General features: G+C 36.3%; 1 protein-coding gene across 7 annotated transcripts in view; it reads left to right on the forward strand.

Annotated features, from left to right (window-relative positions):
- Positions 1–18,436, forward strand: part of MYSM1 (Myb like, SWIRM and MPN domains 1) — a 41,919-nt gene that overhangs the window by 18,113 nt on the left and 5,370 nt on the right. For 6 of the 7 annotated variants that reach the window (XM_055585708.1, XM_055585709.1, XM_055585706.1 and 3 more), the window contains 11 exons: positions 1,577–1,707; positions 2,823–2,926; positions 4,419–4,496; positions 6,111–6,199; positions 8,659–8,713; positions 9,057–9,107; positions 9,828–9,902; positions 10,699–10,887; positions 11,528–11,660; positions 17,496–17,601; positions 17,779–17,836. In XM_055585708.1, coding sequence (XP_055441683.1) covers positions 1,577–1,707; positions 2,823–2,926; positions 4,419–4,496; positions 6,111–6,199; positions 8,659–8,713; positions 9,057–9,107; positions 9,828–9,902; positions 10,699–10,887; positions 11,528–11,660; positions 17,496–17,601; positions 17,779–17,836 — 1,069 coding nt within the window. The remainder of the gene's footprint in view (positions 1–1,576; positions 1,708–2,822; positions 2,927–4,418; positions 4,497–6,110; positions 6,200–8,658; positions 8,714–9,056; positions 9,108–9,827; positions 9,903–10,698; positions 10,888–11,527; positions 11,661–17,495; positions 17,602–17,778; positions 17,837–18,436) is intronic. The other variant, XR_008715965.1, reaches the window with a different exon arrangement.

Genomic DNA, 18,436 nt, shown 5'->3' on the forward strand with positions numbered 1-18,436 from the left:
CCTGACAATACAGTATATATTAATTCATTTATTGACTTACTAGAATGTAAGGTCTGAAACTTCAGGAACTTCAGATTCATCTCTGTATCTGTGCCTAGAACAGTGCCTGATATGTAGGACACAAAATATATATTTGTAGTATAAAGATTAAGGAATTCCTATGTTATGTAATATATCTGAACACTCAGTTTATAAAGTCTGTGAATCCTGTCACTTCCTTAACAAAGTGCTTTAATTTCTCTTACCTTCTTGTTTCTTCATCTCAAAAGTAAGAATAATAAAATCTACTTTGTAAAGTTGTATATAACCCTTAGTGTGGCATCTGTTATAAGTACTCAGTAATTGTTTGCTACTCTTACTAAGTTCCACTACTAAGACTTAATGTTATACCATCTAGCGTAGTATGTTAAGTATATTTAGTTGTCGTTCAGTTGCTCAGTCATGTCCAACTCTTTGCAACCCCGTGGACTGCAGCATGCCAGGCTTCCCTGTCCTTCACCATCTCCCAGACCTTGCTCAAACTCATGTCCATTGAGTTGGTCATGCTATCCAACCATCTCGTCCTTTGTCCCCTCCTCCTGCCTTCAATCTTTCCCAGCATCAGTGAGAAAACTGAAAGTGAAAAATCACTCAGTCAAGTCCAACTCTTTGTGACTCCATGGACTGTATACTGTATACAGGCCAGGATACTGGAGTGGGTAGCCTTTCTCTTCTCCAGGGGATCTTTCCAACCCAGGGATCGAACCCAGGTCTCTTGCATTGCAGGCAGATTCTTTACCAGCTGACCCACAAGGGAAGCCCAAGAATACTGGAGTGGGTAGCCTAACCCTTCTCCAGTGGATCGTCCCAACCCAGAAATCGAACCAGGGCCTCATGCATCGCAGGCGGATTCTTTACCAACTGAGCTATCAGGGAAGCCCTCCCAGCATCAGGGTCTTTTCTAATAAGTCACCTCTTCATATCAGGTGACCAGAGTGTTTAGTAATTGTTTTATTTTGTAAACCTCTTCTTTCTTTCAGTCTTTGGGTGTTTCTTGATTCTTTAGCATGGAATATAGTATCTGTTTTCCACTGAGAGCACTTAATGTTACTGGCATAATGATTAAAACTAATATATAACTTTTAAGCATTTATAAGGTAGCTTGTAATTAAAAGATGCTGTCCAGCAAAGTTAAAGTAGATGAACCTAAGCAATGTATTAAAAATTGGAATGTCTAATACTAAGCATTTTCAACATATTACGAATGTGCCCTTTTTATTCAAAGACAGGCTTGCATTTGGGTCTGTAGATAAATATGCTTCTAACTTCAAAGTCCTGGGATCTATGGAGTTTAATGTTGGGAAAGAAATGATACTTATAAAAGTCACACTGTACTTGTTAATGAGTGTATCATTGAAAAATATTTCATTTCAGAAAAAAGTACACTTGGGTATTATGTATTAGCATTGTATTTACTACACAGTTACATATTGAGAAGAGGGTACATTTAAAAAATATTTCAAGTATTAAAAGTTTCCCTCAGAAGTCTTCTTTTATGTTTTTATTTATCCAAAATAATTGTACTTCTGTCTCTTAGGGAGATATGCAAACCGAAATACTTAAATAAGACCTCAGTACGTCCTGGCCTGAAGAACTGTGGGGATGTTAATTGTATTGGACGGATTCATACATACCTCGAGTTGATAGGAGCAATCAATTTTGGATGTGGTAAAAATAAAAACCCAACAACATCTTTTACTCAACGTTTTTTATCCTTACAGCACCCATTAATTTCTTTGATAGTCAGAATTCAAGGAGATTTAGTATTGATAGAGAAAGGTGATTGATAGAGAAAGGTGCTCTAATGTTATAGAATAAATGTATTGATATTTTGTTTTAAAACAGATTTCTGTTGATAAACTATATTTCCTTTTAACCTGCAGTCAAAATTGGTGCTTTTAAAGGAAAAAATATTAAGTAGTAGAAATGATTTAAGGATGCAGTTCTTTATCAAGTAAAAGTAAATTTTATGAAAAGTCCAATAAGGCCCATTTAATTTGGAAATACTGTATTAATGCTAGACATATTATCTAGCAGTATTTAAATAAAATAATTTATGAGCCTTTATACCTAAATGTAATAAAAGTGCCAAAATATTTTTTGTGGTAGAAAGTTTCTTTCACCCTAGTTTTTCTCAAATGTAAAGTCATGCATATTTTTAATGTATTCTGCCCTTTTATTGAATTAACATGACATAATTTTGAAGAAAGATAATAGTTATAATAGTTGGAAAGTGATAAGTTAATTAGAATGTTGTAACCCATGGTTTGAGTGGAGTATATTCTGTGTTCTGTGTCTATGAAAAGACAACCAGAAAACTTCCTACCAGAGATTATTTCATTTCATGTAGAGATAGATAGAATTTATAGTCTTCCCTGGGGTCTGTCCTTCATTTTAGTGTCTTTTCTTGCCCAAAGCAAAGTACCAGGAATGGCTTTATAGGAAAACTAAGATGCCATAGCCACGCAAAGAAAAGTGAAATCATGTTTACTGTATTAGAATACCAAAATTAGCAAAGTGGGCTAAACTCATTTAATCAGAAATTAAACAAATGAGCCATTTCCTAAATGTTTCATTTTACTGAGATTTCCTTATGAAAACAGCATTACTTGCGTGTGAGAACTACCAGGTAGCACATCAGATGTGTATTGTGGAATAAGATAGAAACACCGATACTTAAAAAGAAACTTAGAAATTGGCTTATAATTGTAGATGTGTCTTCCTATTGGACAAATAATTCTACAAAATAATAGATTGTTTTGTTTTTTTCTGGATTCCAATAGAACAGGCTGTATATAACAGGCCACAACCAGTTGACAAAGTACGAATCAGAGACAGAAAAGACACAGTAGAAGCATACCAGCTTGCCCAGCGCCTGCAGTCTATGGTAAGCTGCCCCGTGGCTCACTGAATGATGGGGTGTTCACTGAATGATGCTCTGTTGAGTAGGCTGTGCCTACTTCTCTTCACCTGTTTAACAAATGGCCATCTAGTAGAAGAAGATGTTTTCTTTCACCCAAGCCATTCACTTTTCTCTTTCCATTCAGTTTAATGTTAATTTATAGGCAAAAAACAAACCCCCCAAATCTAAAAATCATTCACAAACTTTACACAGAAGCATGATGTTTTGCTTTACAGTGGTCTTAGACTGCTTCATTTTGATATCCGTATCTAACATATCTTTTAAAAACCATACATTTAAGCTCTTTTTTTGTTTCCATTTTCTTTTTGTTTGTTTAAAATTCTTTCCATAAGATTTAGCTTTTCGGAGAGCTGTTAAAAATATTTTAGTCTTTTTTAATTCTTGAGGTTAATGAGTTTTACAAGCTTCCATAGTTTTACATGGCTCAGTGGTAAAGAACTCACCTGCCATTGCAGGAGCCGTGGATTCAATACCTAGGTCGGGAAGATCACCTGGAGAAGGAAATGGCAACCCACTCCCGCATTCTTGCCTGGGAAATCCCATGGACAGAGAAGCCTGGTGGGCTGCAGTCTGTGAGGTCGCAGAACAGTCAGACATGACTGAGCAACTAAACAGCAACGAGCTTTACAGTGTTTTACAATGCATGCATCTTATTTTAAAAATAGGTGATCCAACAAGTCTCCCAAAAGGCAGAGTCATGCTGTGGTCTTGTTGGCTTTTGCTAATTGTTGCTGTTGATTAGTTGGTAAGTCGTCTCTGAGTCTTCTACGACCTAGTGGACTCTAACCCACCAGGCTTCTGTGTGGGATTTCCCAGGCAGGAATACTGGAGTGGGTTGCCATTTCCTTCTCCAGGGCTTTACTAATAAAATAGGTGAAATTGGTAATGGGTAAGGTAAATAGAAAAGAATAGAAGATGAAAGAGCAGGTTTTTTTGCTCAGAGTATTTAGGGTATAAAACGTGTCTACCCTAGTTTTTTTGTTTTTTTTTTTTAAGGAGAGAATGTTTTCATGTGCAGTTGCTGGAGTTGGTGCTAGTCATACATATTCATAAGTCTGAGATACAGTTATTTTGCTTCTAGTTTTCATTATTATACCTCTGGCTGTGTGCTGTTTCTAGTTTTCTACCATGAAGTCATTTTTGTGGTGGTTCTTCTTGGCCCTAAATAATACTCTTTTCCTACAGTTGTAACTCCCATATGGTGAAAGGAAATGAAAATTAAAGGAGAAATCAGAATAAAATTTCAAAGATCATTACTTACTTATTTTTGAGCCAAATGCTAACTATTGAACATAAATTAATAAAATATAGTCAGGCATTGCCAATCAGGGATTACAGTAATTTAATGGAGAAATTGATGTTTAGGAAATTATCATTTTGGTTTTATATATGAATGTGCTGTGATTTCTCCAAGCTAATCTTGTTACCTTTTGCTTTATTTTTAATTCCATAACAGCGCACAAGGAGGCGCAGAGTCCGAGCCCCTTGGGGAAATTGGTGTGATGCGAGAGATTTGGAAGGGCAGACGTTTGAGGTAGCTTTGATCCTTTCAGATGACTCAGAAGTAACAGTTGTTTTGTCAGTATACATTTGTGTATCTTTAATGTCACATATATTATACTTGTTTTATATGTCTACATGTATAGATCTCTTTCCCGTGTTAATTTATTTGTCTAAAAGTAATCAATAAACAACAAAGAAAAAGATATTGAGGATGCAGTTAACTAGAAGTTTGACTGATTTTCAGAACTGTAATTATCTGTCCCAATATTCTGGTCTTTAGCTCCAGAATATCTGTCAACGTGCCAGGGAGAGTTGTGCCCTGTTCATTTCAGTAAACAGTTCTTGAATGATGTTCTGATATACCAATTAAAATGTTGTTCAGAGCATTAGACATAAATTGAATTACAAATATTGAAGTATTATTTCTACTAACAAAAATTACAGTTCTATAAAGAAACATAGGCAGTGAATTATGTATATACATGCGTGCACACACGCACACCTTCTATGACTATATAATCTGTGAACAACCAGTGCAGTTAAATGGGAAGAATGTATGTGTACTACTGGCTTTGTTACATTGGGTAACTGTATCGAATCTCAGGGTTTTATTTATAATCCCCTCAAAGGTTGAATTAAATGAAATAAAATGTATGAAGGTCCTAATACTCGGTACTCGGTAAGTCTTGCATATACCAGATACTCAATAAATGTTAGTTCTCTTCTTTCTCTCTTCCCCATTCCCTGCCCCCAGCCTCACACCTGAGCATTATTCTAGGCACAGCAATTAGTGACACATGGGCCCTGCCTTGAAGGAATTTACATTTCTAGTAAGAAAGATAACACCTTTGGTGAGTTCCATCAAATTGGTTCCAAGAAATAAAAGACTGACCTAACAGGGTAGGTTTCACAGAAGATGTGATGTTTCATCTGTGACTTAAAGGATGAGCAAGAGAATCTCACAATGTGGAAATGTAGATGAGGGACTCTCGGCTGAGAGACATATAAGTAAAGGTACAGACATGTACCAGACATTGGAAAATACCAGGTATAGTCTGGAAAAGGTGTGTAGTTCATATGGGCTGGAGTATAAGACTGATACGTGAGTGTGTGCTTAGTCGCTTCAGTCGTGTCCGACTTTGTGACCCCATGGACTGTATCCTACCAGGCTCCTCTGTCCATGGGTTGCCATGACTTGCTCCAGGGATCTTCCCAACCCAGGGATCAAACCCATGACTCTCATCTTCTGCATTGGTGGGCGGGTTCTGTACCACTAGTGCGACCTGGGAAACCCAATAAGACTGGTAGTAGATAAGAAATGAGAGTTATTTTATTTTATATTTATGTAGGATTTACTACATTAGACACTACTGTCAGTATTTCACAAACATTAATTCATTTAGTCTTCACAGTAACATCATAGCGTTGTTATTATTATTGTTCCCATTTTAAAGATGAGGAAAACAAACACAGAAAGCTTCAGTAACTTGACCAGAGTCACCCAGCTAGTGTGAGGCAGAGCCAGGCATCGTCTTTGCGGAATCGGTGCACGGTAGCTTTATGCTGTGATGTCTCTTTATTAATTCTCCCTTCAGTGGTTGATGGATGCTTTGATCAAATGGTGGGTTTTTGTTTTTTTTTTAAGCACCTCTCTGCTGAGGAGTTGGCAAGAAGAAGAGAAGAGGAAAAATGCAAACTTAGTAAACCTTCAAAAGTACCAAGACCAACAAAAAGGTATAATGTGACATTATGCAAGTGTGATTTTGTTAATAATCATAAATGATTAGAAAATGTATAGAAGGAATATCTGATGTTGCAGCATTATGTTGTTCACTTATTAAGTTTAAAAATACTGCTGAAAGTTAAATTTTTTTTTATTTCACTGATTGTTAATTTGGGAGACCGTAAACAAAAGTTTTAATTTGTTCATGTTCAATAAACATAGGATCCAACATATGTTTTGAGGGCCTTGTTTATGACAGGTGGTTATTTAGCTCCTTAGACATTATAAACCAGTAACCTCATGAAATGACTAGTTCCCTCTTTGGTTGGTGCTGAATGTTAGTGAGGCTCTCTCTCTCTCTTTTTTTTTAATAATATAAAATATTTAGCTTGTAACATTAAGGGTCACTGTATAAATTAAATGCCTTGATTTTCTAGACCCTCACTTCCTGCAGATGACCCATGAAATAGACTGTAGTTTTGTCAAGTGTCCCTTTTAAAACAAGATATCCAGGAACACCTCTTGGTTATTTTCAGTGGAAAGAGCCCTAACACTCAGCAGTTAGATGTTCCTGGGTAAGTTACATAATGCCTTTATAAGCCTTAGGTCCTCATTTATAAAATAATAACTTTAACAGCACTGTTAGCTGTTTTAAGCATATCATATATATTAACTCATTTAATCCTCATAACAACCCTGTGAAGTAGTTAATATAATCATTCCCATTTTATAAATGAGACTGAGAGGCACAAAGAGGTTATATAACTTGCCCATGCTTGTTAATGGTGGTGGTGTCATTTAACCCAGGCATTAAGGCTTAAGAATCCGTGTTCCTAATCATTACATTGTATATCACCTCTCTAAAAATTAAAATCAAACTTTAGAATTGTTGTGAGAATAAATTAAATGAGATAAGCTACAGTCATCCATAAACTAGGACTCCTCATCTCATGTCCAGACATTTGATTTTCTGAATCTAAATGTGAAACATACTGTAATTTTCAAGTCATTCTTCCAGGTAGGATCTTTTTGAATCCAGATCCACTTTTTTCATATTAGTCTTCGTAGCTTTGAATCATCAACATTTCAATAAGCTTGCCTTTTCCACCATTGATCACTGATTAAAATGTTAAACTGAAATGTGAACCTCAGACGTCATTGTTGAATCAGCTATATATTACCACAATTAACCCAATTAACCCACTCTTCATCATATGCAGAAGAATAATCATAGCAGATGTCTTGCTTACATTTAATAACTATATTTGAGTCTTTATGAGTCTGCTAGTTTCTAGCATATCTGCTATCAAAAGTGAAATTTAGGTGTATCTATCATGACTTATATTTTCATAAGCCCATTATTCTTAGTCACCTCCTCACTTGCTAAAGGCTTGCAAAGTAGTGTTAAATAACCCTTTCTAGAATTTTCCTCTGCTGCTTTTTTGGTGTTTTGAAAACAGGCCCAGTAATTGCCTATTCCTAGTCCTCCAGTAATTTTCCATTCTCTACAGTGCCTCAAAAAGTGTTGATGGTGGTTTCGCATGATGGTTCTTCAAAGTGCTCTAGGATGTAAATGCTTTGTTTCTATTTTCTTAACTCTCTTGACTTTTTTTTCATTTTATTTGCGTTGATTAAGCACTTTCTAATTTGAACATCTTCCTCACTCAGCAAACCCTTTTTAAATGCCTACTGTTCTCAGTGTTTGGAATATAGTATTCAGCAAAACAAAGTGTCTCATCTCCTAGCACTAAGTCTCTGGTAGAATAGGAACTAAATAGTTCTGCTCTTTTCCAGTTGTTAACATGAACATATTCCTTGTTTATTTGCTTTCTCTGGATGTAGCCTAACAGTTTTTATTTTTCTCAAACCTCAATTCTTTATTGGTCAAAGCCTTTCTAATATTTCTCTCATATTTATACATGTTTTTGTGTCTAGCTTTGGTTAGGTGGCCCTCTTTCCATCTTTTATACTTCATTTTAAAAGATGAGTCTACCATAGAACTTTGTATATACATTAATTTCTTTAACAGAATTGTTTGTCATTTATTCATTCAGCAAAGATTTACTGAGTGCTTCCTTTATCCTGAACACATTGTACTGACAGAGATGTTTCTGAGAAACGTCTATCATGAACTTCCTTTCCTATCTTATGTCAGAGTTAGGTTTCCATTGAAACCTGCTTTCAGTGTAGGACACGTCTGGCCATTTATAATGTTCTCTTTGGGTGTTGAAAGAAATTAAGACAACAAAATTACTTTCTCAAAGGTCCTGTTGTTTCTCAAATTTTTAGTCAAGTCCAAAAGAACCGTGCTTCTTTCCAAAGGGTTATATCATAAATTCTCCTAGTTTATTATTTTTCCACTTGGACAGAATTTAGGTTTAGATTATTGGTATACATTTCCAAATTTGTTAATAAATTATGTTATTGAAATTGTATTAGGAATGATTGTCTTTTCTTTTTCCTTTTCCAGCTCATTTGATCCCTTCCAACTGATACCTTGTAATTTTTTCAGTGAAGAAAAGCAGGTATTATTCATTCATCACAGAATGACCATAAATAATACCCTCCTCTCTGGCATGAAATATTCTTTTTCTATGTGTGCAAGGCATGTGTATATGAAAGGTTGGATAAGGCAGGGTACACTAAGGGTCAGATGAGTAATACAGATAGAAAATGAGAAAGAATTTCTCCATGCTAGGGCTTTGAATTATACATATATTTCTTTAAAAGTCTGATTTGTGCTGAGCCTTGGTTGGTAGTGAGAACTTAGTGTGATAGATAAAGGAGAAAAGGGTGGACATTCCAGTTAGAATAAAATCTCTATTTTTATGCTCCCCCATTTTTTTTTTTTTTTTTTTTATATTTCAGGAGCCATTTCAGGTGAAAGTAGCTTCAGAAGCACTTTTAATAATGGATTTGGTAAGGATATTATATTGTGTTTACTTAGTTATTCTGATTTCCATTCTTGTGTATTTTTATTGCAGGCATAAGAGAGAGTATGGAAGACGTGTATTTTGGATCTTAACTATCCTCTTTTACAAGGAATCTAAAAATAAGTCTTTTCTTTTGGAGAAAAGCCAAACAATTGCATGTTTCCATATTTTAGAGAAAATAAATTAATGTGAGTTTTTGCAGACTGTTTCTCATCATTAACCCTATTTTAATTTCCTAGTATCCTTGTCTGCTGCCTTCTAGATATCTGCAACAAAGCACAACTCTTAAAATTTGGAGGCTCCTTGTTTTGCACTAAACTACTGAGATCTCCAATAGTTGTGTGTGTGTTCATGGTATTTTTCTATAGGAGGACCCAGAGTAGTTTTACTTTGTATCCTTATGATACCTTTCCTGTGTAGGGAGAGCAAAACAGTATCTTCATTTTGCAAATGTAAAAAATGGCATCTTGGAGTGTTTAAATGTTTGGTTCAGTTTCTTAGCCAGCAGTAAAGATAGGTCTTAAATCCTAAGTCTGTGTATGCTGAGCCTAGCATCTGGTTCCTCTACTGTGTTAATTCATTTTAGAAAAGTATAATTATCATACCTGTAAATGACTCTCCTATGATAAGTGAGATTTGTTCTGGTATTTTGTCAGATGGATTTGGTTTGTATGTTTGGACTAAATCTATCTCGTATTTCTTTTAGCATGCTCATGTTTCTATGGCAGAAGTGATTGGTCTGTTAGGAGGAAGATATTCAGAAGCTGATAAAATAGTTGAGGTAAGTTTTCTCTTAAAATCTTAAAAATTATTTAGTCTTGCTGCTATACCAAGTGTTTTTATAGATTTCAGTGGATATTTAACATATAAACTTTATGATATAAATGAGAATATGCGAATGTAGAAAGTTATTTGTTCCCTGGGACTTCCCTGGTGATCCAGTGGTTAAGAATTTGCCTTGCAATGCAGGGGATTCAGGTTTGATCCCTGGCCTGGAAATTGAGATCCCGCATGCTGCGGGGCAACTAAGCCTATGCTCTGCGTCATGCACTGCCACAAAAGAGCCTGCATGCCACAGCTAAGACCCGATGCAGCCAAATAAGTAAATATTTTTTTTAAAAGGAGAAACAAAGTTATGTGTTCCTGGAGTTTTCTGAACATTCCATGTATTGAACACCTGTTTCCCTTCTCCACCGAGAAGGAGGGAACATTGCCAGGCCTTGGTTCCATATTGCCTTCGCCAGTAAAAGCTTTAACTCCTAAGAGGTCACCTTATCATTGAAACTTGGTATGCATCATTTGCTAGAAATTACCATAAATAATAGGGGTCATTGAATGACTTTTTACAAACATTAATATGGGCTGACCAACACTTCACTTGTCTGAATAGAAAAACAGATTTTGAGTTCCTAGCATACGGTCACACTTTTGGAGAGTACTTCATTTGCAAGTTAAAGGCTGCCTGTGATAGAGATAAATAAAAGACTTGGCTTTAAAAAGTTTGTGTTCCTGTGTATGAATTCTGTGTAGAATTAACAGGATTTCAGTATAATCATTTAAGGATTAATCCTTTATAGGTCTGTGCAGCAGAACCATGTAACAGTCTGAGTACAGGACTGCAGTGTGAGATGGATCCTGTCTCACAGACACAAGCCTCGGAAACCTTGGCTGTCAGGGGCTATAGTGTTATTGGATGGTATCATTCTCACCCTGCCTTTGACCCTAATCCTTCCTTACGAGATATTGACACTCAAGCCAAATACCAGGTGTGTTTATAGGTCTTTGTGTATACAGTCTGTAAATAATTGCACATTCTCTCCCCTCTCATTGTTTTCTATTAATTAAATATGCTTAGAAATAACATTTCTAGCAAAGTAATTACAAGAGTAATATATGTATTTTGTTTAATACAGATAAGCCATTACAGTACGGTGATAATTCTTTCCAGAGCCTTTAAAAATGATGGGCTGACTAGGACAGAGACTGGGTACAACTGAAATAATTGGAAATATCATGTATTTTGCATCTCTGGAAAAAAGTTTTGTTTTATTCTGCAGTTTTATGTTTGATATCTGGATGTTTTCGCTGTTGGCAACTGATTGTAACTTGTTACCATATTGGTAAAGATTACAGCTGAAGGGTAGTGAATAAAATTTGTAAATGTATTCATGGAAAATGTAGATTATGTAGGCCAGGTGATCTTTTCAGGTTGGGTTGGACATATTTTGCCCTGAAGAGTTTAGGGTATGGAATAAATTTAATCTAGTTGCTGTTCGGAAGTGAAGTTTCTAACACACCTTTGCATTCCCTTTTCCTCTATTAGGTGTATAAAATGTTGGTATGGTTAAATACTGAGTTTTAAGTTTATGTAGTTGAACTAATTATACCTTTTTTTTTTAATTGTAGAGTTACTTCTCCAGAGGCGGTGCAAAGTTCATTGGGATGATTGTTAGTCCTTATAATCGAAATAATCCTTTACCTTATTCTCAGATTACCTGCCTGGTTATAAGTGATGAAATTAGCCCAGATGGCTCTTATCGTAAGTTTTCAACAAAAACAGTTCTACTTTTACTTTCATTTTTTGGAATCTTACAAATCACAGAATTTATACCTAGGCAGAGCAATTTGATGGAAAACTCTGTGTCCTCAACTAGGGAGTCACTGTTCGCACACCACGTAGTACAGCCTCTTTCCTTTTATGATTTCCTCCTACAGTGAAGCCCCCACTGTTACCACGGCCACTGGGCGAAAACATTACAATGCAGTGATAACTTACAGCCAGCTAGTGTGTATATGAGGTCCTGGAGACACCGCAGGAAGCAGAACAGGCAAAACCTCTTCTGTTTTCTTGAACATTTTTTGGTAAATGCAGTTTCACTTTCTCTGCAGTGGCATTCAAATGAATAAAAAGATAAAAAGAACAGTGACCACCCTACCACATGCTCTCCATGACCTCCGAGTTTAGGCTCAACGGTGCTTATTTTTATATCTATCTCAAGAAAGAATTTGGGTTGGTTTAGCCCACCATGACTCAGTTCCTTTGGGACTTACGTCCACTGCTGTTCCAATCAGCTCTGGCTGGATAGGGAATTAGACTAAGAAAAGTAGGGATGTTTAAGATGGGAATGCAGATAGAAGTGAAAGATTAGAGGAAACAGCTAACATCTCTAGGATATTTTCTTTTCATCCTAATACCACTGCTCTATGGTATTAGGTATTAGGTATAGACTGACTCGACTCTATCTGGATGCTGTCACTCTACATTATATTCTTTCCCATTAGCTCATGAGCTCCTTGAATGTAGATACTATATTGTACTCATTTTTTCTACTCTCAGTTTCTAGCCCAGCGCATGGTGTAATGTAGATTTAATAAATTAATTTCTTCATTCCTAATGATGTCACTTGGATGCCCTTTCTGTGGTAAAGACCCCAGCACCACTGCCCTCCATCTCATTTACTATTAGTTTCTGTTCTTTGTGCACCTGCAACATTTGTTTCCTGCCTTCATGGTTATTTTCATCTTTTAATATAATTTATGTAGCCTGTCTCACTAAACTGTGAGCCCCAAAGAGCAGGAACTACATCTTTGTATCTCCGGTAGCACCTAATCAGTTGCCTTACATGTAAGAAGTGGTCAGTGCTCTATATAGTTTTATTGAATGAGTAATAGTGACATTAACTTTTCCAAAATGCCCATTTTGAACATATCACACACACATACATATATATGTGTGTGTATGTGTATGTATCATTCTTTACCCCAGTATAATTTTACAAAAAGTTACAAAAGGAAGAGTCACAGTAAAATTGTTCTCAGTTTAAATCATGTCTTAATATCACATACTGCTAGATTTTGGGAGTGAACCTCTACTGTGCTGTTTATACATTCACCTGTAGCTACATATGATGGCTTAAATTAATTAGAATTAAATGAAATTTAAAATTTAGTTCGTAGAATCCTACTTCTGGTCAAAATGAAGTAACAAGGACCTGTCTGATACAACCGAAAAACTGGACAAAAGAAAACAATGGTATTTATAGCATCAAGCAGTGAAGGATATGATTGTTCAGAGATGGGAAGCATAAAAGCGAGCCCAAGTTACCCTGGCTTATTAACTTTAAAAGAACTTCCAGGTATGGCACAAGGAGGAGAAACCCACCCAGAATCTAGCTGACTCTGAGTTGACATGATGGAGATAAGACCAAGGAGACCAGGGCAACTAAATGTGCAGGACAGAGTACCAGAGAGCAGAATGCCACTTGGAGAAACTCCAGAGATGTATAGAAGGTTCAGATTTAGTGTTTAGCAAGATATAGACCAATGCTTGTGTGTGAAGAAACTACCCCAAATGAGAAGGAATCACCCAAAAGATGAGCGGGTCCAGTGCTGGAGGCTCACGTAAGCGCCTGTCAGACAGCACACAAGTGTCCATGTGAACAGCACTGCAGAAAGTTCTCTTGAGTAGAGATGCCTCTTCCATTGTTAACACTGCTTATTAGGTCTTAATCCTTGGTCCTTTGCTCCTCTTGGAAACCTTCTGGTTCAAGAATTAATTAAAATTTCTCATAAGCCATATGATACCTTGTATTACAGTACTTTGAACTGGGTGCTTGACATATTTATTTGTTTGTTCATTTATTCATTAATTTATGTCTGATGGCTAATCATTTCTCTACTTGTAATAGGCAGGAAATATACTTAGTGATTAGTTTTATTCTGACACTTAAGTGGATAAAAATAATCAGTGCATATATGTGTAATTGAATCATTTTGCTGTATACTTGAAAATAGCATATTATCAATTAATTTATACCTCAATTTTAAAAAATAATAAGCCTATCAAAAGTAATCAGTACAAAAGGAAATTTTTACTGGTTTAGTACCTTTTTTTAATTTATAAAATACTCATTACCAAATAGAGATGTATAATAAGTGTGTGTGTGTGTGTATTTTCTTTCTTATGAGCACAGACTGCAAATGCATTTATTTATTTACCTCTATTTTGGTCTCATTTTTTACTTCCATTAAGAATAGGAGTTGCTTACCTGGATTCAGATCCCAGCTCTGACATGCTTTTGTTATTTTACCTAGGGCAGGTTACTTAATATCGCTCATTCTTTGCCACATCTGTAAAATGAAAAAAAATGATTACCTTGCTTATGGGGCATTGTAGAGACTGTCAGTAATGCATGTAAGTGCTTAGTAAATAATAGGTCTAAAGTTGGTAGTTACAATTATAGCTATAGCCTGTGCTTACTCGGTAATCAAAACATATCAAGTAAATGATTGTTATCACAAAAGGAGTTTGTGTAGTAGCTTATGTACTATCATGTGTCACTCAAGTTCTTGGAGGGGGAAAACAAAATGGAAGAGAATTGAAAAATGAAAAAAATCAGCTATCATCATGCTGTTTGTTCCCTTCTTTCCTTCCATATACCTGAAAAAAAATGGAGAGAAAAAGCCTTTTTAGAGCATATTGACAAATTATGTTTGCATTGTATGGAAGTATAGTTATGATTCTTTTTTTTTTCCCTAGTACCTTCTGATTTGCTGGCATTTTATTTACTTGAAAAGCTTTATGATGGCAAAAATGCAAGTTGAGAGGCAGTATGATGTAAAGGTTAAGAACATAATCTTGAGCCAAACTGCCTGACTTCAAATCCTGGCTCTCTCTCTTGCTAGTTATGTATGAATAAGTCCAAGAACAGATTATTTAATATAGCCTTTCTGTGGCTCAGTGTCATAAAAAAAGAAAAGGGAATAATACTGGTTGCTAGTTCATGTGGTGTTAGCTTTAGTCGCTCAGTCATGTCCCACTCTTTGCAATCCCGTTGACTATAGCTCCTCTGTCCATGGATTCTCCAGACAAGAATACTGGAGTGGGTTGCCATTCCCTTCTCCAAGCTAGTTCATGTAAGTGGCCTTTATTGTTGTTATTCAGTCGCTAAGTCAAGTCTGGCTCTTTGTGACCCTGTGGACTGTAGCACACCAGGCTCCTCTGTCCTCCATTGTCTCTCAGAGTTTGCTCAAATTCCTGTCCATTGAGTCAGTAATGCTATCTAACCTTCTCATACTCTGCCACCCCCTTCTCCTATTGCCTTCAGTCCTTCCCAGCATCAGGGTCTTTTCCAGTGAGTCAGTTCTTCACATCAGGTGGCCAAAGTATTGGAGCTTCAACTTCAGCTCAGTCCTTCCAATGAATATTCAGGACTTCCTTTACTGGTTGGATTTCTTTAACTGGTTGGATCTCCTTGCACTCCAAGGGACTCTCAAGAGTCTCTTCCAACACCACAATTCGAAAGCATCAGTTCTGTGGTGCTCAACCTTCTTTATGGTCCAACTCTCATTTCCATACATGACTACTGGAAAAACCATAGCTTTGACTAGATGGACCTTTGTTGGCAAAGTGATGTCTCTGTTTTTGAATATGCTGTCTAGGTTTGTCATAGCTTTCCTTGCAAGGAGCAGGCATCTTCTGATTTCATGGCTGCAGTCACCATCTGCAGTGATCTGGGAGCCCAAGAAAAGGAAATCTGTTACTGCTTTCACTTTTCCCTCTTCTACTTGCCATGAAGTAATGGGACCAGATGCCATGATTTTCATTTGAATGTCAAGTTTAAAGCCAGGTTTTTCACTCTCCTCTTTCACCTTCATCAAGAGGCTTTTTAGTTCCTCTTCACTTTCTGCCATTAGTATGGTATCATCTGCATATCTGAGGTTGTTGAAATTTCTCCCAGAAGTCTTGATTCCAGCTTGTGATTTATCCTGCCCAGCATTTCACATGATGTACTCTGCATATAAGTAAAATAAGCAGGATGACAGTATTCAGCCTTGTCATACTCCTTTTCCAGTTTGGAACCAGTCCATTGTTCCATGTCCAGTTTTAACTGTCCCTTCTTGACCCACATAAAAGTGTCTCTGGAGGCAGGTAGGGGTGGTCTGGTACTCCCATCTCTTTAAGAATTTTCCACAATTTGTTGTGATCCACACAGTCAAAGACTTTAGTGTAGTCATTGAAGCAGAAGTAGATGTTTTTCTGGAACTCCCTTGCTTTCTCCATGATCCAGTGCATGTTGGCAATTTGATCTCTCATTCTCTGCCTCTTTGAAACCCAGTTTATATATCTGGAAGTTCTCGGTTTGTGTACTGCTAAAGTCTAGCTTGAAGGATTTTGAGCATAACCTTGCTAGCATGTGAAATGGGCACAATTGTATAGTTGTTTAGACATTCTTTGGCATTGCCTTTCTTTGGGATTGGAATGAAAACTGACCTTTTCTAGTCCTGTAGCCACTGCTGTGTAAATGGCCTTACATCCATACAAAATCCATACAAAAGTCCCCTCTAGGGACTTTTCTGGTGGTCCAGTGGCTAGGACTTCATGCTCCCAATGGAGGGGGCTCAGTTCCAACCCCTTGTCAGGGAACTGTATCCTGGATGCCATAGCTAAGACCCTGTACAGCCAAATTAATTAATTAAAGAAAAATACTTTTATATAAAGCCTGGCACGTAATAAGCATTATACTAGTGTTACTATTATTGTATTGGCCTTTGGTAATGAATAACCTGAGCTTTTTAAATATACCACAAATATAACTACATGGGGATTTTGAAGGATATATGAGAAATTTCTAAGTAGGCTCATCTTTTGGTATTTTTGCCTTTCTAACTTATGTAAGTGATATCTACCCTTTGGACTTGTTTCCTCCAGAGTTTATGTGACTCAAGTGTAGTTACTGCCTCTCCAGAATTAAATCTAGTCCCTCCCTGCCTAGTCTTAGGTCAGCACACAGAGGGAGGTGGAATGAATGTAGGCTTAGAAGTCAGACAAGACTGCTGGAATGTGAAATCCAAGCTCTTCGCTTTACTAGTGGAAACAGCTTGTTCAACCCGTCTCAGCCTCAGTTTTATGTGTTAAATAGGAATAATGCTACCTATCTTATAGCACTGTGTTGATAATCTGTGTTTTAAAAAAAGTCATTGGGATGGAACATAGCTTGGTTTGCCTAAATCAATCCCTGTTTAAGCCTATGGTTCTGGCAAGTACATCTAAGTGCCCACTTTGACTCCAGAAGCCTCTTGCTTTGGATGATGATTTATATGATCATCTTAACTGTCACAGTTCTTTGCATAGAATTGTCATGCAAATGGCACTGTTACTTTTCTTTATTAATTGCTTGGCATTAATAGGCTTGATGGACCGAGTTCAACCAGGCAATGCATAATTAATGAATGCCTCCTATGTTTAAAGTGCTGCTTAGTGGGTCTGCCAAGTTGCGATTGTGAAAACACTGATGGGAATTGTAAGTAATTAAAAGGAGATTGGAGATTCAAGAAATAGTTGGTAAAAATGTGCTTCTTTATGCTGTTCTAGGTTTACCTTATAAATTTGAAGTACAACAGATGTTAGAAGAACCTCGGTGGGAGTTAGTGTTTGAAAAGACAAGATGGATAATAGAAAAATACAGGCTATCCCGGAGGTATGTGCTGTGGTTTGAGAGGGTTGCACATCTGCAGTGTTCTCATTAAACTATATTTTAGGGAAAACCCAAGTTAAATATAAAATTGTGATGTATGGCATCAGTGATAGTTTATTACAAAACTAATGTGTTTATAGTATTTGTTTCATTGGTTTGTTTTCATATTTCTTCCAACAGCAGTGTCCCCATGGATAAAATCTTTCGCCGAGATTCTGACCTGACTTGTTTGCAGAAAGTAAGCTTCCTTCAGTTTAATTGGTTTCATTGTTCATAGATTCTAAAGCTGTTCATCTTGATGTGTTTTCCCATGATGCCTGATGCTTTGTGGATACATTTTCTGTGTGTTTCTTTTATTGCTTTTTCCTTTCTAAAATTAATTTCTAGGAGATAATTAGTAATGTGTTTTGTTGCCCATGCTTGCATATAGAAATAATATTGTTTTAGAACAAAATTTGTCAATGTTGGTTGATTACTATTGTACACAATGGAGAGCATTTTTCTTATTTAATTAAATTCAAAAGCACCATGTTCCCATTTAGCTTTAACAATTGATCATTTTTAAAAGTGGTAGTATAAATCTAACAAATTTAAATGGTCATTTCACTTAACTTCCGGTAGAAAATAAGAGTCTTGAATTATTTTATTTCATTTCTAGTTTTGTTTCTATGAGTATTGAGAGATTGGCAAGATTGGTCTTTCTTTTTTTCTTTTAGTAACAGTTTGGAAATAGAAAATTTTAACTTACTAAGTTTCTTCTTTAATATTTTTTACCCCCTCCTATTGTAGTCACTTTCTCTTTGTTCTATTGGAAGATTAATATACACATTTCCCAGGA

The sequence above is a fragment of the Bubalus kerabau genome, chromosome 6, assembly GCF_029407905.1.
Source record: "Bubalus kerabau isolate K-KA32 ecotype Philippines breed swamp buffalo chromosome 6, PCC_UOA_SB_1v2, whole genome shotgun sequence".
Lineage (NCBI taxonomy): Eukaryota > Metazoa > Chordata > Mammalia > Artiodactyla > Bovidae > Bubalus > Bubalus kerabau.